Source organism: Chaetodon auriga, chromosome 3 (genome assembly GCF_051107435.1).
Source record: "Chaetodon auriga isolate fChaAug3 chromosome 3, fChaAug3.hap1, whole genome shotgun sequence".
Classification (NCBI taxonomy): Eukaryota; Metazoa; Chordata; class Actinopteri; order Chaetodontiformes; family Chaetodontidae; genus Chaetodon; species Chaetodon auriga.
This window is the reverse complement of record NC_135076.1, coordinates 22,623,386-22,646,519: the sequence shown is the minus strand read 5'-3', so window position 1 is coordinate 22,646,519 and position 23,134 is coordinate 22,623,386. Positions and strand designations below refer to the sequence as shown.

General features: G+C 40.7%; 2 protein-coding genes across 4 annotated transcripts; both read left to right on the top strand.

Moving 5' to 3' along the window:
- The first annotated feature begins 1,749 nt into the window (after nucleotides 1-1,749).
- On the top strand, nucleotides 1,750-8,009 carry LOC143318694 (E3 ubiquitin-protein ligase RNF126-like). The gene is made up of 9 exons (XM_076727154.1): nucleotides 1,750-1,860; nucleotides 3,289-3,347; nucleotides 3,983-4,043; nucleotides 4,489-4,724; nucleotides 4,845-4,913; nucleotides 5,002-5,071; nucleotides 5,209-5,302; nucleotides 6,001-6,116; nucleotides 6,218-8,009. The coding sequence occupies exons 1-9, from the start codon at nucleotides 1,786-1,788 to the stop codon at nucleotides 6,398-6,400; spliced, it is 963 nt and encodes a 320-aa protein (XP_076583269.1). The 5' UTR covers nucleotides 1,750-1,785; the 3' UTR covers nucleotides 6,401-8,009.
- Nucleotides 8,010-9,086: 1,077 nt separating this feature from the next.
- On the top strand, nucleotides 9,087-22,674 carry bsg (basigin). 3 transcript variants are annotated; one of them, XM_076726184.1, is made up of 9 exons: nucleotides 9,104-9,316; nucleotides 15,016-15,366; nucleotides 16,857-17,025; nucleotides 18,022-18,110; nucleotides 18,577-18,713; nucleotides 18,947-19,223; nucleotides 21,121-21,133; nucleotides 21,233-21,305; nucleotides 21,481-22,674. In XM_076726184.1, exons 1-8 carry the CDS (start codon nucleotides 9,253-9,255, stop codon nucleotides 21,291-21,293), a joined length of 1,161 nt encoding a protein of 386 aa, XP_076582299.1. In that variant the 5' UTR covers nucleotides 9,104-9,252; the 3' UTR covers nucleotides 21,294-21,305; nucleotides 21,481-22,674. The 3 variants fall into 3 exon arrangements, with proteins under 3 accessions (XP_076582300.1, XP_076582299.1, XP_076582298.1); XM_076726183.1 differs by having other exon boundaries at nucleotides 21,109-21,133; XM_076726185.1 differs by lacking the exon at nucleotides 15,016-15,366 and having other exon boundaries at nucleotides 9,087-9,316; nucleotides 21,109-21,133.
- The last annotated feature ends 460 nt before the right edge of the window (nucleotides 22,675-23,134 follow it).

The window sequence follows — 23,134 nt, the reverse complement described above, 5'->3', positions numbered from 1 at the left end:
TGCAGCGATGTAGTATTTATATACATAATAACAGACTGTATACAGGTATGCACATAAATACAGTACCAATAAGTATAGTACAAGTATGGCAGCAGTGTAGAGTTGTATCAGTGTGAGTAAAGTGTTGTAATAGGACATAATAGGTTACACTGTGAGTTTGGAAATATCCATTCTTATTTTAAGTAATCATATCTATGCTTGTAGGTGCCACGTTGGGAAATTAGGCCATGGTGTCAGTGAAATTTTGCCTTGGTTTCACTGTCAGGCTACAAAAACATGCAACAGAACAGGTTTTTCTGCATAATAATAACAGAGCAATCCAGCGTGCTAGCTGCATGATTGATAATGGACACAATGAGTACAACGCTTAAGCCAAACAATGCATTTCATTCAAAGCAGGACACCCATAAAACACCACTGGTTGCATTCAGGGCTACTCTCAAGAGCATAAAAGTGAACATTTGTCAATAAAAATCAGGCCAGACAGCTTGAGAAATGTGATTGGCTGATGGGCAGTCGGATGGGAACTCCTACTGAACTCTCAACATGTGGTGCCAAACACACAATGCTCAGGACAGTGTGTGACATGTTTATCTCCGTCAATCTGCAGTTATGGTAATCACATTAAAAATACCTGTGAAAAAAAAATATTGAGGAAATTTTAATTTATAACTTTCAAAATAAAAACTGACTAAATAAAATCAATCATGTCCCCCTCCAGCTCTTATGTAACTAAATGATCTCTGAGACCTTCACTGATATCTCAGTGTTACCAGATAGCTGCCAGCAAGAACTTGGCTGTGTTCACATGAAAGGAGACAATGTCTTTCCCATGCGGGAGGCTACTTATTTATTGTTTTGTGTCTCAGAATTGACTCTTGATAAATTGTTACGACAGCTACTGTCAAATCATCGAGGACAGCAAACAAATCTACCTTTGACGCGATGTGTTGCTCAAAACCAGATGCTACACAACTTCTGGACACTTAAAAGTATGTCTGTTGGGCTCAAGAGGTGGTTGACAGGAATCCAATGGAAAAGTAACATGTGTCAAAATAAATCCAGCGCAATGCCAGATTGCAAAAACACATCTCAGGTTTTCATGTGAACCGGGAGAGCAAGGGGGCGCGAACCCGCAGGGATAAGACATGAGGCCAGTGGAGACACAGTGTGGTGATACATGATACACATTTGTTGGGGGTATTACACTCACTGGTCTTCAGTTCTTCTCTTCTCTGAGACTTCATGTCAGCATGAATAAAGGATACCATAACCCAGCTTTCCCAACACGTATAACCTGACTGAAGATCTTCTAAATTCCAAAGGAATCTTACCAAGAGTTTATTATATCCTCAGTCCCTGGCTACAGTGTGAAATACAGTAACACTTGATACACAAAAGCACCACCATGTGGCAATATCTTATAAGACAAATAATTGCCAGTGGTTGTATCACATGCAAATAACTAATAAAATCAACTTTTTACAGCAAGATAAGCTGTTTTTTATGCATTGTGTTTACAGAATTAATCAATTTAATACAAACCTCACATAACTTTTAGTATGTAATTGTATGATAGCGTATATATATTTTATTCAGTAATGTTCCAATCTAATTTTTGTAGTCATGGTGGGCAGTACCTTTTTTCATATACCACAGGTTAATAGTTCTATGATGCAGCGCAGTCGTGACAATCACATGGTTGTCGTATTTTCTAGGACGTTAACATTGACCTTTTCGGTGCTCCGTAGTCCTTCCCCCTCTCTACCTGTTTAGTGGCTAAAGATGGCGGAAGCTCCTCCATGGCCCAGCCGGTTCTTCTGTCACAGATGCTCGGCAGAGATTAGTCCTCGGCTTCCCGTAAGTATCAGAGACACAAACTAAAGATAGAGATATTTGGAGAAATAAAAAACACAACAGTATTGTTGTTACTTTAGTAGAAATCGTTGTAGCGGTGGAGCCAACTGTTAGCATGCTAGCAGTATTAGCTGGCTTGCTGCGGGGTCCCGTTTATCTTGCTAACTCTACCCAGTGTTAGTTAGCTTGTTATCCAAGTAGTCGATCCGAGTACAAACACTGAACTGCGTAGTCATCAGTGTTACAGGCAAAATACTGCTGCCTTTTTGCATAATTTGTAGCAACGTTTGGTGCGATCATTTGTTTATTACTGAGGGTTTACGAGAGACATTAGCCTAACTGTTAGCTATATCGGTTAGCATTAACGTTAACTGTCAACGGCAACACCTAATCGCATATAATGATAGACTTCAGCCATTTCTTTTATTGACCAAATGCTGTTAACACTCCGCCTGCCTTAAGACTTGGTGCACCATATTGATCATGATTTCTGTGAATGATGCAGCGGCAACAATGCCACTGCGTCCTTTTCTTGTTGTGCTATTCAGTAAGGCACGCAAGTGGCATGCCTGTCACAGGCTAGAATGATCTGCCATAGAGCTGTAAACGTACCCTTCACAATGTAAAAGATCAGCTATAGGTTTCTGTGGGTTGCTGGCAATGACCTGTGGTCGCATTAATACCACATACAGCTGTGCAACTGCTGTAGAAAAAAACCCCACTAAACATACAACAAAACACAAGGACAAAAACATTTATATATCCAAGAATAAGGTGACAAGGTGTAGTGTGTGTTTATATTAATTCAGTGTCTCGGGTTGCTGTACCTGGAGGCTTTTCCTAAATCGCTCTTATCAGTAGATGTCCTGAATGGAAAGGAAAGAGACCTGGTTGATCCTCTCAGTTGTCCTCTGTATTTGCTGAAGGGCCTTACAGACTACAGTCCCCGTATCTGTATACAGTGACACAATGGTCAGGACACTTTAAACAGTTTCCCAACAGGATGGGGTGGAAAGACTTGCTTACTTCAGTCTCCACTCAGCATCCTGTAGTGAAATTGGGTGTTGTTTTGCCACTACAAATGGGACAATTAGGCATTGTGTACGTGACGGTGTTTTATCACACCTCCACACACTTCACACGGTTTTTCCTGACTTTTTGAGGTTAGATCTAGGTTTGGTTGCGTGAAATGGATTATCATCTTCTGTCTTCTTCATCTCACTGTCCAGCCATTCCATTAGCAGAGTTGTGTTTGACATATCTGATTTGCAGTTAACACGTGCCACACATTGACACACTAATGGGCTTTAGCTGTAGTAGCATTAAATAACAAAAAGATGAAGTAGAATGTCAGTGACTGTTTGTAAAACAGTTTAGCTTGTAATGATGAGCCTAATGTGTTGATTTGTACAACATTTTGTTTGTTTACAGGAGTACACATGTCCAAGATGTGATTCAGGGTTTATTGAGGAACTGTTGGAGGAGAGAAGGTGTGTATAAAGTGTATATCAAATACAGTCGTCCTAATCAAGGCATTTTTTTCTTTTTTAATCTGGGTCTTCATTTGTTTGGCCATCATTCCCAACAGTTATGTTACTCACCATCAACAGCAGCTGACATTTACAATGAAAGCACCCTGCAAAGAGCCAGCAACATGAGCTTTGACTGTGTTCTTCCTGCAACAGATTCAATCAACATGACGCTGTCTTTGCCTACAAACATGCTTCTTTACAATCATGTATCACATGAATGATTGTAGCCAAGTTCCCAGTGACAACTTTGAACATGTACATTTGATTTATCTCTGAAATAAGTGATTTCAGTTATTATGATACATTTTGTTGCTTGTGCTAAAAGATGTCATTGTAAAGCCGTGTGGAACAGAATCGTTCTTTCTCTTTTGAAGTGGCTCTTCAAAAAGGGTAATTAACTTTAACCACTCGACAACGGAGCCATGCATTGCTGGCTTTTTCTTGGTCTGAAAACACAGAACACAGAAAATCACTTGGTATCATAACTGTTAGGGATGATGGAAACTACTATGGCGCATGGTGGAAAAAAAAATATCTTCTTTAATATAACTAAGTCAAGATGCAACTTTGTCAACTGTTTATCTCCTGTTTAGTGCTGACAATGGCTCCATGTCTACCATCTCCAGCGGGCCCCAGAACCAGCAACCATTTGAGGTTTCTAACCTGTTCTTTTCTACACAACCTCTCTCTGTCGAACGACACTATTGCATAATATTGTCAGAAATTCCTGAAATAGTTTCCACTGACGTTTTGCTGATCATGTACTGGACATGATAGAAGTCATCGTAGAGTTTCCACTTCTTCTTTTGTGACTGACCACAGTCTCGCTCTTTATAGTAACATTAAATTAAATGATTCAGCTGTTTTAACTTTGCCTGAAGATGAGTAACATTCTAAGTTTGATATGTAGTTCATGTAAGTGTACAATACTTTTTATTGGAAAATACTGGGGCTGTGGGAAAGTCTGTATGTCAGCATGCATTTCCATCAGGTTGAAATTTGACCTGACTGTCAACAAAACTCTCAATGCTTCAAGTGTTTTATATTGACCATAAATAGCTGCAGACATGTTGAGATATTTCAGCTTGTTTTCTTCCAGAATCCCGACCAACACCTGTTTACATTCCCTTCGGGCTATGGCCAGTTTACCCTGGGTGTGTTTGATGACCGCTTTGACTTCGGGGCTGGACTGGGAGCAGAGGACAACCGGGACGCTGAAAACAGGCGGGAAAGGGAAAATGCATCACGACAGCGATATGGTGCCAGGCAACCGAGAAGTCGTCATGGTTCAAGACGACAAGCTGGGCGGCATGAGGGAGTTCCTACTTTAGAGGGGTGAGGAGCACAGTGTGTGACTGTGGGATTTAAGTTAATAATGTCACCTTTCAACACTTGGAAAACAGTTTAGTTTCACCCTCAGTACATCTGTATCATGCTGTCCCTTCTCTTTTGTAGTATCATTCAGCAACTAGTGAATGGAATAATTGCACCTACTGCAATGCCAAATATTGGTGTTGGACCTTGGTAAGTCTCTAGAACAGCTTTATTGAAGCAGGAAACAACATGTGCTATGTGACTCCTAACTGTGCTCATGATTCTTTTTTTTATCAAGGGGTGTTCTTCATTCAAATCCTATGGATTATGCCTGGGGTGCTAATGGACTAGATGCAATTATAACTCAGGTATTTCAAAGAAACCTTTTTAAATTGATTACGGTGCTTAATAACAAGGAGAAGGTTTTGATTTTTATCTTTTAGAATAACAAATGTATTTAATTACATTTCTTTTCTACTCTTTTTTTTTTTTCTCTCGTCTTTAGTTATTAAACCAGTTTGAGAACACGGGGCCTCCGCCTGCAGATCGGGATAAAATAAAAAGTCTTCCTACAGTACAAGTTACAGATGAGCATGTTGGTAAGTTGGAACATAATGATCGCCACTGCTGTAATAGACTGTTTTATGGCTGCTTTCCTTTCTTTGGATATTTTGGACTGAGTTATTTGCACATTTGACAGCTGTGTAATTTTCTTTACAGCAGATGGTTGCACACTTGCACACTACATTGCAGTCTAGTTTTTATGCGAGCACCATTTTGCCAGACAAGTTGATTTCATCAAGCTTCTTTTGAACATTATGAGAGTGCTTCATTTGAAGCGTCTTGTCATGGACTTAATAATTGAAGTGATCTCAGAGGCGTGATTCTGTAAAAGAAGGAAAAATGCTGGTGACACAGGTAACTCAAGCAGCAGCATCATCTGACAGTTGGAAAACGGGACCTTTTTCATGTTCTGGCATGCGTCACAATGTCCCAGCCTTACCTGCCGGTTTTGTTATTATGCTCGTTGTTTAACACACCAGTCACATATGGATTTAGAGAACTGGTTGTGCAACTGTCACTTTGCATAGCTGAAGGCAAGTCAGGCCAGTAGCATCCAGCCCTGCGAAATGTTGCAGACCTGGCAGGGCGTTACTTTGGCTGCTGGCTAGAAAAGACCATGTTTTTCTGAATAACATTTAAAAACGTAATGTCACTACTGTTAAACGTTTAACCCGGAAACACTTGACGGATCATATTTAACAATTTTTCATCTTGAACATGTTCTGTCTTTCAGCTTCTGGACTGGAATGCCCAGTGTGTAAAGAAGATTACAGTGTTGGAGAAAATGTGAGGCAGCTCCCATGCAATCACATGTTCCACAATGATTGCATAGTCCCTTGGCTGGAGCAGGTATTAGACACCATCCATCTAATGCTCTTCACACACCAATGAGCTTTGGGGTAACAATGACACTGACACAGCTTCATATTTGTGCCCCTCTTTCTCTCCAGCATGACACTTGTCCAGTGTGCAGGAAAAGCCTAAGTGGTCAGAACACAGCAACGAACCCTCCAGAACTATCAGGGATGAACTTTACCTCCTCCTCTTCCTCCTCCTCCTCCTCCTCTTCATCTTCCTCTACCCCTCAGTCCTCAAGTTCGACCAGCAATGAGAACTCCACCGATAACTCATAGAGAGCCATTTGTCCTTATCACCCTATGAGCTGTTTATAGCTCCTAGGCTGCTGTACTTCAGAGGGGTGACCTCCAGTCTCTCCCTGCTGTTGGGCAGAGACCTGAATGCATCTTGCCAGGAGCACTCAAGCCTGATTCAGGGGTAAGTGATACGTGAGGTCCATGTGTTTCTGCCCGTCCCGTTGCTCCCACCTTCATCAGGAACCTGACCGAAGGAAGGGGCCGAGGCCTGGACTGCAGCTTCTGTCAGGGAGGATGTGTGGAGAATCACGTCAACTTCAAAAGGCTCGATCTGCCTCAGTCACTTCGTACAGGAAGAGAACACAAAGGAATCCAAAGGTAGAAGACTCGGGACAACAAGACAGTTGCTGTTCTTCTTTTTCTTTTTCTTTTTTTTAAAACTCCAGACTTGTATGATTTAAAATGATCCACTTTTGCCAATGAAGCAAAAAGAAATGTACAGTTATTCCTTTTTATAAGTAGCATTCATATCTCACAGGTAGAATGACCCAAAGTGCACTGAAGTGCACTGTTTAAGTGTGCACTTCTTCGTGGTTTGGAAGGATGTTACATTTGAACCCCTTAGCTCTTAAAACAAAATGATGTTAGTTTATAAAACAATTTTATCGTCAAGATCCTCTTATAGTTTTAGGATTACCTGAGGAAACACAGGTACCATTGTTTGCACTTGAAATTATGCAGAATTGCAGTAATTTTGTGCTCTTTGGATAATGATGTGGATAATCACTATCAATTACACACACGAGGATTTATTTAATTTCATCTTCAAGCCTACGATGTGGATCAGCTTTTCACGAATACACAGCGAATACGTGCATTTTAACTTAAAGGTAAATTAAATATTTTTTAAAGTTGCCAGTTGAAAAAATATTGATTTGCAGTATGATTGTGTCCCAAAAAAATATGAACTGCTATGAAAATAAAGATGTTTGAGTGTTACCATTCAAAATCCATGTAAAGCATTCACAGCGTGTGTATGTATAATGTTCTCTGAAACTCTCATATGAGCAACAGGAGTCATGAAATTGACTTGGACACAGTGGTAAAACAGCGTGTTTCAAGAACTGACAGTAACTGCAAACAAATGTGTTTTAATTGTATGTAAACAACCACTGGGACAAAGTCTGTTTTCTTTTTCTGCGCTTACTATGTGGTGCTGTGGTCAGACACGAGATGGGAGTGCAGTAAAACAAGCAGGAAAATTTCCAGAATTTTTTAATTGGTACAGCAAATAAGCTATCATTGAAAAAAAATAAAATAGTCACTTGTTTGTCCTAAAACCAAATAAATAAAATAGTAGTATGGTAAACATTTTCTGGCAAACTTCTAAGCTATGCTGGACTGAATTCTTTGTCCCTTTAATGACATGTTGCATGTTCTGAGAACAACCAAGCGTCAACCGGGGAACAATAACACGAGCGAGCACTGCTGGAAGTGATTTCAATGCATAATACAGTTTTGAGGTTGTTTTGTACTTTCAAAGTAAGGCCTGATGTGCAGATAGTAAACAGAATTCATAATATATCTTTCAACAGGGTACTTGCCTGTTAAATATTATCAATAAGCCAATAAATTCTGCTTCCTTTTATTGTGTAGCCCCATGGGTGTATTTCCTCTACATTGTACCTCTCTTCTCCTCTGGGGTTTTGGTTCAAAGGCCTTTAATCTGAGGGGATTGTTGTTGTGGACAGATGGAATGAATATGCTTGATTTACAGCTACGAGTTTGACTTCACAATGTGAAATTGCTGATTCATACTTGTAGGTTATTGTTACATGTGTGCCCTTGTAACACTTACCTTGAAACATGGAAAGCTGTTTCAGTGTTTAATTACTACAGATTCAATGTTTAGACCATTGTAGACCTTTAAAATTGTGAATATGTTGGTGGGTTTGTTTTTAAAGTGTTACAGCCTGAATGTGAAGTGGGTTTATACTTTGTGAATCTACACAAAATGTCTTGTGAAAATATTCAAATGGATTTCAATAAGTTGGGAGCAATCCTGCTCTTTTCAGAAACATCTGCATGACCCACCTGGATTTTATAACGTACTTTCTCGTACATTTACTTAACATTGTTGGAGTTGATAGGGAATATTGGGTTAGTAATCTGAAGGTAGTTCCACCAAATTTTAACAGGATTAAAATCTGGCCACAGACACTCTTTCGAGTTGTGTTTTGACTGTAAAACATGTCATGGATTTGCCTTATGTGTTTTTAAATTACTATTCCCTCTATAAGTTTCCATGTGAGAATTTAAGGAGATGAAACCTAACAGCTCAGTCTTTGATTTGATTTCCTTGCACTTTTGAGAGTTTTTGCAACAAACACTGACATCTGAGTGAATTTCCTTTTGATGCTGTGGTGGCTCACATATATGCTAGGCCAAGCCCCATGCTTCCGTCCATATTTTTGGAGATTTTAATAGCCTTCATAAATAACTTCCTTCATTAAAACACGCCTAATTATCCGTGGGTAAAGAAAAAATCATCACCACTGGTGAGTGCTTTTCCTGTTTTTCATTAGATATTAAATCGAGTATATGATTTGCCACATTATATAACTATATGATCATTACATAAGTTTAAACTGCTTTTATTGAAGTCTAATGCAACTCTCTTGACGTGACCACGCCCCCGAGACTACGTCATGTGTACGTGCTGATCAGGGCGTGTGCGTGAGGTGCAACTGGAGGACGACCGACGGCTCCACTGTACAACATTCGGCTCGCACATATCGCCAGAAAGTTCGCAGGAGAAGGGGGAAGAAGATTTAACACGTCGTAGTTAACATTGCGTCTATTCGACGACTTAGTAAACACTAAAGTAAACCATGAAGTTACTGTGGGCTGTCAGTGCCCTGCTCTTGTGCTGTTGGCGAGCCGACGCGTCCACAGGTAAGAATTTTGTGTCAGCCATGTTGGTTGAAGATGTAGACTTTACCCTGATTGCGAACATTAACGGCCAAAAATGTTTCATTCAGATTCCGCGTTTGTTAACGTCACGATAGCTGTGTTTCTCGATGTCGAGTACATCTTTACAGTTTCCATTAACGCAAAATATAAGCCACTTCAGGCAGCGTTGGTGAGAAACATCGTAGCGAGAGCTGCATTAGGCGTAGTGTCATTGCTAGCGACGCAGTTAGCTAACGTTAGCTAATTTGCCATTGTACAATCCTATCGAGTTTTTCGCTACTAAATGTCAATAACGTTGCGTGCGGTTTTTTTCCAAATCCTCTTCGTCTGTCACTGTTTTAGGTTATAGAAAGGGATTTTTCATGCCGAACGTTAGCAAATGTAATCGGTCACGTGAACTCGGACGTTAATGTAAAACGTATGGTGGTGAAAAAACGTATGCTGTTGACATGTCCACTGTACTCACAGAGAAGGGTTTGCTATGCATCGACGTTAGGAATTAACATAAGGCCCTCTGTTGTTTTCACTGTTCTGGGCAATGTTTTCCAGAACCAGAAGGGCAAAATAGTGTTCGTCTAGCTTTGCTTTTTCGGAACCTGAGCCCTTTCTGGTAATGTTGAAATGTCCTGCTTTAGTTGGTGCCTTGTTCTGATTAAACGGTCAAAAGTTGTCATTGATTAAGTGAGCCGTAGGCCCTATCCACGTGATGTGGATCAGCAGTATTTCCAGTGTTCTGTTGTTTGCTATCAAAGGATTGAGAACCGTGTCTCATTGATGGTCCTTAAATCGCCTGCTGCTAGCCCTTCAGCTTCCCATTAGTCTCCATAAGGTCGTCATTGATAAACTCGATAAAGATCTCCATTTTATGTATATGACCCTTGGCTTGCTAACAGAAATTAATAATTATGTGTTGGATGTGTCACGTGCCAACTTTGCCTTAACAGGTAGTATGATAGATAACAGATTAAAGGACAGGCAGTTCTGCTGTGAACAACCTCTGATTAAAAACTTACAGGCACCAAAGAATTAGATGGGAGCGATATTATGTTGTATCTTTTAGCAATACACATGGTAGCAGTCTTTCAGTTTTATTACAAAGCTAGCTCACAATTATTGTCTTAACTGTTAAAGAATTGTCCCCCCAATGAGCATGTTAGTCTTAAAACATAACAATACTCCACACATTATACAAAATGCACATTGATTCAGTTGTCATTGCACTCAGTCGTGTCTGAATTTTAGTTTCTTGTGTGTTTTTATGACATTAATATCTATGTATTGTTCAAAATGCAATATTGTTGAAATTTGCTATTGAGTTTTTACACCAAAGGAATTACTCATATTCATTTAAATACTGAGAAAGAATCCAAACTGAGTCATTTTTTCCTCAGTATGTCATCATCCTAGGGCAGTTAAGAGAGATGGGCAAGTACATACACTGTCATATTAGTTGTGAAACTATGGACCCATGTCAAATGCACACGTTATTTGGCATGTTTTCCTGAAGCATGGGTAAAACAGGGTAACATTTTTATTTTGCGCAGAGTTGATACCAGCAACCAGACTGTCTATGAATGATACGTGCATGTGTGTATTGGTTTAACACACACAAGGAGCCCCCATGCCACTCTTATGTTTCTTGCTTTGGTAATGACAGCTCTGGAGTAGACCAGAATAAAATTAGATTTCCCTAGAGTTTCAGCTTCTTCTCTAGCTTAACTTTGGTGTGAAAAGTGGGTTACCAGGCAGACACATAGGTAAGGCTACTTGGGAAAAAAAAATAAGCTGAGGAAGCCTTTTTCCCCCAGCTTATGTTAAAAACTTGATGTTTAGTCCCAGTAATTTGTTAAATGGTGTTGAATATGGACTCATTTGTTATTGGCCACCATTTTGAGACTCCAGCTGCTTAACCTACTCAGACTAATATGATCATTTCAAGATAAAAGCCTACTGTCTAAGCAGTAGCACTGACATTGACAGGTTTTGTCGTTTTGTAGGGGGTTGATGTCCTTCTTATGATGGCGGCAAGTTTTTGCTTGTCTGCCACAGCTCAATTAATTCACGGACAAAGTGGGCTTCTACATTAGTGCGCTCCACATATACAGACAAAAGACTTCAAAGATCAGGTCAAGTCCAACGGATTTATGTGGGCTGAGAGTGACATGTACTTTCCCCCTCATCAGACAGCGTTAATGTCCACACAGTGACCTTGACCAAAGAATACAACAGAGCAGAATACAAATCAAAGCTTTAAATTGTCGCTTTCAACAATGTCTGCTTCCATGCTTGACACTGCTTTCATCATGTTGGAGCCATTGAGATTCATTTCTGTTGGAAAGAATGTTGCATTGTACTAGCTTTTCCTGCACTGAAAGAAAATTTCAATATACTTGCGACTTTTGAAAATGGCCTCAGGATAATGTGTTTTAGTCTTTGTTATACCGTTTGTCTTTTGAAATGCTAAATTTCAACTTGAGTTGTTAATTTTCAACCAGCTGGTGAGAAGTTGAACTTTCTTTGAGGATAAAGTATATATCCCCATAGTTGGGCTTATTTGCTCCACACTACTTCTTTTGTGTTTAACCAATGTCATGCTAACTCTGTATTGCATCAAATGTTTAAGCTTTTCCCCCCCGTATGTTAAAATTATAGATTTCCAGGCTTGTTTTGTACATTGTTCAGGCCGTTTAGCATGTTGTTGACCACATGTAAACATAGAATAACAGCTGTGAATTTGTTCTCTAAAAAGGCTCAAAACATGTGCAACTGGTTCTCATGTTGTAGAGCAGAGGGCTGAAGACAGTAACAGTTTAATCTGCACTGTCACGCTTCATGTGTTTTACCTCTAATCGTTGTTGGGACTGAGGCCTAGACTATATTTAATTTTAATATAATATGGCAGGAAGGTGTTGCTTGGAAGTTGACCTTTGGAAACCACTACAAGAAAGGTTACATGATAAGCATGTAGAGACTCAGGCTCTTGTTGATAAGTTCACAAGTCTGCCATGGGGTGGTCGATATGGCCAAATCATCTATCACGATAAAGGTAATTTTATATTACGGTAATGGTATATATGACAGTATAGTAATTGTTATGTAAATTACGTTTAGAAATGGTTTAAATAACCAGACTGTAATATAATTCATCACATTTGATCATTTTCTTCTTTTATTTGGAACTTCCATACAAACAGAAAGCTACCTCACATCAGACAACACTACAGTTTAAATACAAAATATGCACAACAGTGAAACTTACTTTCTTTCAAAATGGAAGCTTTAATGCCCCATATGAGAACAGAGATGCAGTAGAGGTGTGTTATTGCCACCAACTGTAGTCCTGCTGCCCAAATCAAGTGACCTGGCTAGGCATCTGGATTGCTACATTGTGCCGCCCGCCCCAAATTTATAGCAGACACAATGAAACAGTTTCTTCATATTACATGTGGACAATGACCACAGAATCAGGACCAGACAAAGGACCTTTCATAACACGTAGCACATTTGTTCAGGTCAGACCTCTTCTCAACTAGTGGAAAGGCTCCGTTTCGTTTAGGCGAGAGGTGGTGCCTACATAAAGTTAGCAGGAGGAAGAGGAAGACTCATCTGTAATGACGACTGCTTATATCAGCACTACATGTAACCGGACTTATCCGCAATTCAACAAAAGAGTGGAAAGCAGTATACAGGCATGCAGACAAGAGTACAAAGTGCTACACTCAATACAATGTTATCCACATGCCCACTTGCTTGCTGTATGGGAGGGTAGCAGTGCAAACACTATATGTAAATATGGCTGTAAGGCATATCTCCTGCAGTGGTATTACCAAATCTCTGCTGGTGGACACATTTCCACCATCACATATACTATTGTACAAGTTAACCCCAAGTCAGCCTGTTTTTTCTTTAAATGACATCTGCTGACAGTTTTGAGTGGACATGTTTTGAAAATTGATCTTCCCCAACACAATATCAAGCATATTTTCAGGAAGGGAATGCAGAGAGAGTGCATCTTTTCTGGAATTTTTGAAAAACACGTAGCAGTTTGATATTGAGGATGAACTCAATTTTGATTTGTGCAGTTGTTTTTCGTATAGTTGCCTGGGCCCATCCCTGTTTTTTCTGCTTTGGAGGAGTGGAGCAAGCTTGCTGTGCTATGGCCAGTAGTGTGAGAATGTTATTCCTCCCTGGGCCCACCTAAGTTTTTCACCCCGCTGACCAACACTGAGTAGCCAAACAAATCTCCCCTGCCCACTATGAGTGTGGAGAGCTGCCATAGTGGGGGTGAGGCAAATACCTAAAGAAATAAATCCTTCAGAAAGTGAGTATGTATGACAAAATAAAAAGAAGTTTGTGAGCATTTACGCATAGCCAGAAAACCACTTTCCTTACCCGTACACACTCCCGTACACACACAGAAAAATCAGACTCACCTGCTCTTTAAAAGGATATTCTTATCATCCACCAATAGGTTTGTAAAAACATTTCAGTCAAAAAAAAAGACATGTATTCTTTCTAAATCTGTTTGGTACAGTCAGTTCCACAACCACTAAAAACAAGTGTTTTTAGTGTTATGCTCATGTGAGGGCATCAGTGGCAGATGCTGAACTCAGTGGGTTTGACCATGTTGACTTCCACGTACATTGAGGTCATGCAGATCCTGCATTAAATCATCAGCAGTGTGTTCGGAAAAGTAGGCTATGTGTTAACCTAGTTTAACACACTAACCGCTGTTGGCTGACACTAAGCACAGCAGAGAAAAGGCACCAACCCAAAGGCCCGAAGGCTTTCATGGATTTTTAATTTAATTTTATTATGTGAATTTTTTTTTTATTTCATTTCAATCTCATCTGCTTTTCATGTTCTGTTAAACTCATTGCACATTGTTTTGATTTCATGGGAATGCTATTACATGCGTTTAATGTTTTTGTTGTTTTGTTTTCTTGCCCTGAGTGTCTTTAGGGATGTCTCGACCAAGCATTTTTCCAACATTCATTATTGAGTAATTGCTCATACTAAGCCTTTGTAGGAATGTACTTATGAAATTGGCATGAAAGTCCACTGATAACAGTTTCAGCCTATCACAGAGAGGATCGCCCATTGCTGCTAAATCTACTCTCATTGAGATAAATGAGGTGGACAAGAGATTGGAAACACGTCCAATTGTAATGCAGTACAGTTCAACCGCAACGCAAATCACAGCCTCCAAAACGACTTTAACATTGAGTCAGTGTTTTTCTAAAAGAGCATGAAGAATGAAACATAGTCTCCACAAAGGTAGGATTTATTGCTAGGCTGCTGTATTGAATGTCATTATATTTAAGTTGTATAGCTTGGCGATGTGCTCACAAATCAGCTCTGGTCATCCCGAATTGCTTTTTATGCTGCATTTCTTACTTTCGGCATTATGGGTCAGAATACCAGGAACAATCAAAACATTTCCCAAAACAACTGGGTGAAAATGTTTCTCTGATCTCTGCCTTTTCTGTGTGCTTGCTTTCATATTTTCATTTCATTTGTGTTTTATTAACATTGTTTCTTTTTCTTTCTTTTTCCTATTTGCTTGTCTGTCTTCCATCACTGCCTTTAATCATCCATGAAATCACCTGGCTTGCTTTAAACTCACCACATTCAATATTTTGTAAAATCCGTTTGCTGGGCTGACTGTAATCGGTGCTCAGCGGGCTTCATCAAGTCTCCCCTGTCTCAGATGAAGCTGCTCAGTGACAGTGCACAGCTGCATTGTGAGGTGATAGGGAACCCCATCCCTGAGGTGCAGTGGTGGTTTGTAGAGGGTGAGGAGCCCAATGAGACCTTCACCCAGCTCTTTGACGGGGCACGGGACGACCGTGTGCAGATAAATGCCACATATATAGCACATGCCACTAGCACCATTCACCTCACTCGCCTCACCTTCGACGACTCGGGCACGTACGAGTGCCGCGCTTCCAACGACCCCGACCGCAATGAACTGAAGAAGACGCCAAAAATCAAGTGGATCCGCTCGCAGGCAAACATTATTGTGATCGAAAGTGAGTGGCAGAGGAAGCATGAGGAGAAGTAGCTTGGCTGTTACCTCCTCATTAGTGAAGTCCTGGACATTCAGCTCCCATGCTTCCCGGTCCAGTACCCTCTCCACCCTGCTTCACCCAGTATACACTCTCCCTCTCCTCTCCCCAAAAGCTCCAAGGTTGTCCTGTAGTAGAGCACGAACCTGGTCTTAAAGCGTGGCTGGACTGCTCCCTAATCCTGTATTTACCTCGCACACAACACGTCTTCAATCTGATGCCTTTTTTTTTCCCGTTTTAAGGCTTAGGGACCATTACGATTTTTTTCTTGCATATAATACTGGTCATAAGGTTGGAAATTTGCAAATGGCTCCTGCAGGAAAATTTTTGTGTATCAGCAAAATATGAATATTTCAAAATTTTGAGGAAAAACAAAAAAGGGGTGTCAGATTACTTGAGTAGTTTTGCTTCTTGGTAGATATTTATTTTGCTCATATTTTCCTTAATTGATACTAACATTCGCAGTGCCCCTTTCATTTATGCTTGTAGACCATTGCTGTGGCTTATAGCCTACTGAACGGTAGGCACAGAAGATGGCAACTGATTATTAAAAACAGATTCTCAGCCATGGGGCATCTTTCTGCCTTGTGGTCCAGTATTATTTTTTGCCTCTTTGGAAGAATTGGTCAGTTTCTTCACCTGATTGAAGCAAAAATACTCGATTGTTACATTTGATCGTGTGATTGGCAGTGAAACTGTCAACAATTTTTTTTCTCTCGTTCCCTTTTGTTGCTTCTTCTGCAAGTATTTATGAATACATCTTTCCCCCATGACCTTGTTGTAGACCATCTACTAGATTTCCATTACAGCTCCTATTCTTCCCTCCATTCTGCTGTTGGTGGGACAGATCTCCTCATTTTGGGGAGCTCTTTCCACCCTTCTTGGAATCTTCTGTGCATTTGTTCAGAACTTGTACTTGTGTCCTCTGTTTTATTGGTTTAATTCGTGAAAACAGATTTTTTTTTTCCTTCTCAAATTCGGTAAGTTGAAGGAAAATGCCAAGAATGTAGTTAGTAATTCTTCTTTGATTTCTGCCTGAACACTTCACACTCAACAATTGTCTCAACAAAAATAAAATGACTTTGTATCCCAATTCATATTCACACCCTGGTTGACAGTAAGAGGAATAACTGAGAGACAGTCAAGTGCGTTGATCTCACAGTTGACTTTTTCCACCCTGCCGACCGAGCTTTATGTCTTTGCTCATCATTGAATGTGAGTATAAGGTGTAGGGCTGTCATGTACATGCCCTGTGACATTTTGTACAATCAATTATTTCTGTAAAGACAACTGTTGAGTGTCAAGACAAAATGTCTCTCCAGAAATTAAAACGCTCTGATACATTTCAAGGCAGTACCTTGAGGTCAGCAGTGAAGAATAGGGGTGTTAAGGTTTTCATTCTGTCCTTTTGTAAAAGGATAGTAATTTATTTTTCCCTCTCTGTTTATCTCAAGCCCCAAACATCATTACTGACCCCATTGAGGTAATCAACCAGACAGCTGCCACCCTGAGCTGCAACTTGACGGAGCCCAGCCTTCCCATCAAGGGCTCCGAGTGGCTACACAATGGCAAAGTCATTGAAAGCTCCAAGTCTACTGATTCTGCTCCATTCACGGTCCTCCGGTAAGTTGCTACATCCACCCATGTGCCATATGGGCAGATATGCCCTGTGGCTACTGTGGCAGAATAAAGGCACTCATTCTATGATAGTGATTTAAGTGTGCTGTTTCCCACTATTTTGTAAAGCTTTTTATCCCCGAGAGGCTTGTTTCTGTTTTGTACAATTGTACAATTCACTGATAAGTAGTACTGAGTGATTGAACCATACAAGAAAATGGCGAATCCAGCCGGCTTTAATACTTGTAGATGTCCTCTGGGCTGGAAGACTGAGCATCACTGATGTTGGAAGACATTTAACCATTTCCTAGTCTAAAAGGGAGCTGCTGGCCTTGCATGTCTTGCTCTAGTCTTTATTTCTTCCCTACTTTTATACTGCTCCTTGCTGGCTCAGTTACAGTCAATAGCCTTCTTTATCCTCCAATGTTTTTTTCCCCTCCCACTTTGCCTTTTGCTCGTCTACCATCCCTCCCGTCCTCACTGTCCTCCCTTCCTCGCCCCCAGCTTTGCTGCCTCCATTAGCAGCAAAGCTGGGGGCGCTCTTCAGGCTTTCGCTGCTCTTCATTAGCAGAGAGATGGACCGTGCAGTCGTGCAGCTTTGCCAGTAGTCTTGGCAGCAGGGATAAGCGCCCTTAGCAGTGTGCTCGCTTGCCCTGACCTTAATTCCCCATTAGAGAGAGCAGGCAGGACTGCATGGGACAGAAACACCAAACAAAAGTGGGATTGTAATTACCAGAGGAAATGTGCAGTATTTGTTGCGTGGACAAGCAGCTTCGTATTTATCTTCGCCTCTTGAGCATAAACAGGGTTCTACTGTGAATTTTCTACTCAGCTAAGTGGAAAAATAGTCACTGTCATAAATGGGGCTTCGGTTGAATCAGTTTGAAGTCACCACTTGCTATATGCTCGGTCACTAGGTCTGCAGAGAAACGTATACCTCATTTCTGTCATGGAGAGAGTCGCAAGAGGGTCGCAAAGCTTCACTTTGTTCTCTTTCCATAGTTTGGACAAGATCACGTACAGCTCTGGTGGACAGTATGAGTGTGTGTTCCTGACTGATCCAGAGGTGAAGCAGACCATTGAAGTCAAAAGTAAGTCAGTTCATGAATATCATAGATCAAAGTTGCATTCATCTGTCATGCCATGTAACAAAACTTGACACAAATGTCTCATAGGATAAAAATGAAGAAGTGATGGCATTTTATTTCCATAAGGTCAAATGTCACCTTCACTGTGACATCATAATGTTCTACAAAAGTACTCTTCTGGCCATTATTCAACATCATGATTGTTATTGTGATCATATTTCACATTTGGTCAGATACAGAATTGCTGACACTAATCTTGGGGACCCACCTTGAAACGGTGGTGATTGTATAGACCTTCTGTGCTGCCGGGTTGAAGCGTTGTGTGAAGTGTCCACGTTTTACAGGCGGCTTCACTACATACGAGTTTGGACAGACATCGATTAAAAACTGCAACTTGAGTGGTTGGTGGAGGCGTAGACCCACAAGGCAGTAATGCTGGTTTTGCTATGTGTTCCACCTCCTGCTGTAGCACTCCCCCATGTCGCTGCCTACAAACACTCCGAGCATGGCAATGAGAAGGACAAAGGTGTGATGGTCTGTGTGAGCCACGGCTACCCACTGCCCACTGACTGGACCTGGTTCAAAGAGGAAGATGGTGCCCAAACGGTATGTGTCTCTCAACCTAATCATTTTTATTATCTTGAAATTATTCATGATGTGTTTTTGACATGCACTGTTAATCCGGAGCACATGTACCTATCCTTTTTGGTCACCCTTCATATTATGGTTTATGAATTGCAAATAACGTCTGTCCTGTTGTAAAATGAACTGAAATAATGCAGAATGGTCACACCTGCCTTTTGTTTGTGTTACTGACTCGTTGCTAACCTAACCCTCAGCCCATCATCAACGGCACCAGCGATAAATATGAAATCAAGAGTACCCCAAACAAGACCGTCCTGACCGTTAAAGACCTGAGCATCGAAAACGACATTGGAGACTACATCTGCTCTGGAACCAATGAACTTGGCACAGCCAGCGACAAAATTCACCTGCGTGTCCGCAGTCGCTTGGCTGCTCTCTGGCCCTTCCTTGGCATCGTGGCCGAGGTTATCATCCTGGTGACCATCATCTTCATCTATGAGAAGAGGAGAAAGCCCGATGAGATCAACGATGGTACGTACACCACGCTGTTTCCACCACTACACGTTACATCAACTCCTAGGAGTGACAGTAGCACTGCGTTATAGAGCACTACCGTCTCATTCATTTCAATGAGACCACAGTGTTGACACAGGGTTAGGGTTAGGGGTTAGTGTCAGAGTTCAGGCAAAAAAAAAAAATAAATAACTGCGGGTCATTCACATCATCCCGCATGGCTGTGCATCTGCTAGTCAAATACATGCAAGGTCAAATTCTTTTTGTAAAGTCTTGTCTCATACTACTATAAAGTACTAATGATGCCAGTACTGGACCCCCTAGGTCATATTTAATCTAATGATACCTGAAACACACTGCCACCAGTGCACTGTGCTGTTTTTGGTCTGAATGGCCAATTAGAGCTGAGAATTTTGTCAATTGGCCACAATGGTTGCAAAAATTAGTTTTACTAATTTCACAGGTTTTACTGTAGTTGTAGAACAGCACCCTCATATCATGAATAATTGGCTACCAAAGGGGTCTGAAAACATGCATTGAAATTTGGAGGGTAGATTGTGACCTTTTCCCAACATGCACTTGACTTCTGTCCTCTGTCATAATGTGTGGATTAAGTCATTAAACTTCCTACAGGACAGAAATATCAAACTGTAGGCCTTGTTGACCAAACTGTGAGCTGAGAAGATTTAGTCCCCCCCCCCCCCCCCCAGTGGCTACTTGGAGACTGTTTAGGCAAAGCGTTGCTCCTCAGGGTGACGTGTATATACTGCAGTTGCATGCATTCCATATGAGCCCTTTGGTTTTGCTATTATTATTATTTTTTTTAAATAAAGATCAGGTGTTAGCTTCACGTTGTGTGCAATCAATCTGTGATAGAAACTATTATTTTTATTTACATTTTTACTTCTCTGTTCGCTGCTGATTTTGCATTTTGGTAAGTGAACAAAACTGCATGTCAGACTGAAGTGGTTGAGCTGCGATGACCGCGTGGACAAAGCTATGGGAGTCTGAATGAACGGCTTTCATAGTCGCCACTTCTGAGAGGAATGTGCTCGAAGATTTGCTCACTCTTTCACTGGCCCTGCCATCAGAGCAAGCTTTCAAATAATTTTCTTTTCACGTCATGTATTGGTCTTTAAGATAACTGTGTGTGAGCCAATGAAAGAGTCAAATGAGTCACACAAGCTAGTGTAATGGTTTGACATGAAATTGGATAGGTTGACAAGTGAGAGGTTTCAGCGTTCTGTCTGCATGCCTTCTGCATCTTGTACTCTATGCATGATAAATGCCAACTCTCTAAAGAGCAGTACATCATTTACATTTCTCTCATTCACCATTTGGCCACAGAAATGGCGTACTCTTGCCTTACCTTGTGCCTTACTGCCACTATACATGCTAGGTTGTGTTAGCGCTGCCACTTTAAAGACGTTTGTATCTTAATACAGCCTCTGCAGTGTTCCTTTGGTGTCATTTGCTTGTATTGCATGAGCCTCTGTGATGCTGAGGGGTGATTCTGGACAATGTACAAAAATGTTCATGAATGGCCGTTGTCAAATCTTACGAGAGATTTCCTGAAGGGACCTACGTTACTTAAGTGACGTTCAGTAACATGTCTTTTATAGAACATGTGTGGAATTGCCCGATAAATGATTTTCTAAGGATTTTGTTGAACCATTCATTGTCAGAAGTGCAACAGGTGGGCATGCTTCAGGTCATGGTAGATTTGATCATAACTTCATTGGAATCCTGTTGCAGAGGATCTCATGTTATAACATGCTACCATCATCTTGTGGGGGAGGGGTGGCATGCAGTGCTTGCATCAGTCACAGCCATGCAGCCTGCCGTTGACTGACTTTTTTTTTTTTTTTTTGCCCTCCCTTCATTGATCATTACTGCCGTCCAGATGACGACTCAGGATCTGCTCCTCTGTAAGTACAGCCAGCAGCTTACTACCTTCATTTTCACTGTAGATTTCTGTTGATTTGTTTTCTTTATAACTCATGTTTGCTTTGTAATGTGTTTTTCAGGAAGAGCAATTCTAATGCAAATCACAAAGACAAGAATGTGAGGCAAAGGAATTCTAACTAGAAGCTGAAAGAGGTAAATATCCATGTGAGATGAAGTTCTTTAAAGTCAATACTCAGTGTCTGCATGCTTAATACCACCCTTGACCCCAAAAGAATCCTCGAATGAACTAAATGTACAATCTGAATCGAAGACAGAGGCTTTGAAACAAACGTCGACCTTCACTCATGCAGCTTCTTTTCTTTCCTAGATGGACGTCCAGATGGCGGTCCAGGACTCAGCTGACGTGTTGCACATTATACTGTGCACCCTGCAATTTTAAGTACCTTTTTTGTGCTTGGGTGTTAATGTTTTAAGAAGTTGACTGATTTCCTCTCGTTTTCTTTTCCTCTCTCCTCCACATTGCTCAGCCAGAGAACATAGCGTGAAATAATTTCTGCTTGAGGCCGTGGGGCAAATATTGCATGAGTTTAAATGCTGTTATATAAAAGTGTGTGTTTGTTGTAAAATCATTAGAAAGTTCATGTGAGGAATGCTTAGTTTGTGGTTATTTTCTGTTGACGCTAACGCTTCCTACACTGACCTCACATTTGTCAGTCGTTTTGCTTTTATGTTCTCCGATCTGGAATGGTCACTTGGAAAGCAGCACAAGTTGTGTCTCGAGGATCTGAGACATTTTTGATCCTGATGCATCACTGCCATTCTTTTATAGCAACGACTGCAGTGTGTTTGAGGAATTCACACGTTTGATCTCTCCCCACACCGCCACACACCTCCCTTAGCAGAGTTTCATACTTTGCCTTAAAAAAGCGTCATTTCCCCATTTTGTCTTTTTGCATTTTGTTACCTGTTACAAAATTTAAATGTGACACTGAAATGCAGAAATGACGTAAGGTTCAATGTCTGCTGGGTTTTGTTGCCGTAAGAAATTACAGTTCTTGTAGTAGGAGAGCTTGAGTCCCTTTAAATCATGCTTTTATTTCCTTTTCCTCTTCACATATTTTAAATTGGAAGTTTTAGTCACCAATGTTTTTGCTGCCAACATCACATCGTAATACAAATATATATTCTTGAGGACCAAGTGCAAGAGATGCAACATCCATTGCGTCTGTTGAAGGCAACTTGAATACTACGCGCTGATGTTCCAATCTAAGGTAACAGATAAAGGTTTAAGAAGAAGCTTTTCTTTCTCACTCGATGTGATCTGAGATGAAACGTTCGTGTGCGATTGTAGGACTGTCGTCTCTGTTCCTTTCACTGTGTAGATGATTCAGAAGCCATATGTTCCATTTAATCTGAGTAGTGTTGTGATTGGATGTTACCATTTCAGAGTTACAAATAAAAAAAAGACCTAGTCAGAATTGTGTTAATTGTTGTACCTTCCAAATACATGAGACACCATCTATTGTACAACTTGCACAAACTGAATAAATATTGGATTTTACGTCTGTTTACGTAGTTTTGTTTTAACATGATGAAAGGGTGGCCTAGAATAGCAGGTCATGAGGCCTTGACCTGTTAGCCCAAATACCTGCACAGAAGAGCACAATCTGTTGTATTTACTGTCCTGCAAACGAACACCATCAGTGTATCAAGGTATAACTGGTTAAGGTATAACCCAGTTAAAACAAGTGGAAGGTGTTTCTGAAAACAGTCATCGACTGTTTAACTATGTCAGCATGACATCAAAGTGCCTGTTACCTTTAGTCTGCAGCTGATAAAGACTGAGGCTGAGAATCAGCAGCTTTATCACTGGAGACTATGACATGCTTTAACAGACACACAATGTGACAAGAAAAAATCGACTTAACCGTACCTCACTGAAATGTTGATCATCATCATTAAACATGCAGAGTAAACCTCGCCGAAGTCCCCTGCAGCTGCATGCGCAGTGCATTCAAACA

Excerpts from the sequence above, each read along its gene's own strand:
- LOC143318694 (XM_076727154.1), top strand. The coding sequence starts at position 1,786 with ATGGCGGAAGCTCCTCCATGGCCCAGCCGGTTCTTCTGTCACAGATGC. Across the intron at positions 3,348-3,982 it reads GAACTGTTGGAGGAGAGAAG|TGCTGACAATGGCTCCATGT; the intron begins GTGTGTATAAAG and ends TCTCCTGTTTAG. Across the intron at positions 4,044-4,488 it reads AGAACCAGCAACCATTTGAG|AATCCCGACCAACACCTGTT; the intron begins GTTTCTAACCTG and ends GTTTTCTTCCAG.
- bsg (XM_076726183.1), top strand. The coding sequence starts at position 9,253 with ATGAAGTTACTGTGGGCTGTCAGTGCCCTGCTCTTGTGCTGTTGGCGA. Across the intron at positions 15,367-16,856 it reads AAACATTATTGTGATCGAAA|CCCCAAACATCATTACTGAC; the intron begins GTGAGTGGCAGA and ends GTTTATCTCAAG. Across the intron at positions 19,224-21,108 it reads GCCCGATGAGATCAACGATG|ATGACGACTCAGGATCTGCT; the intron begins GTACGTACACCA and ends ACTGCCGTCCAG.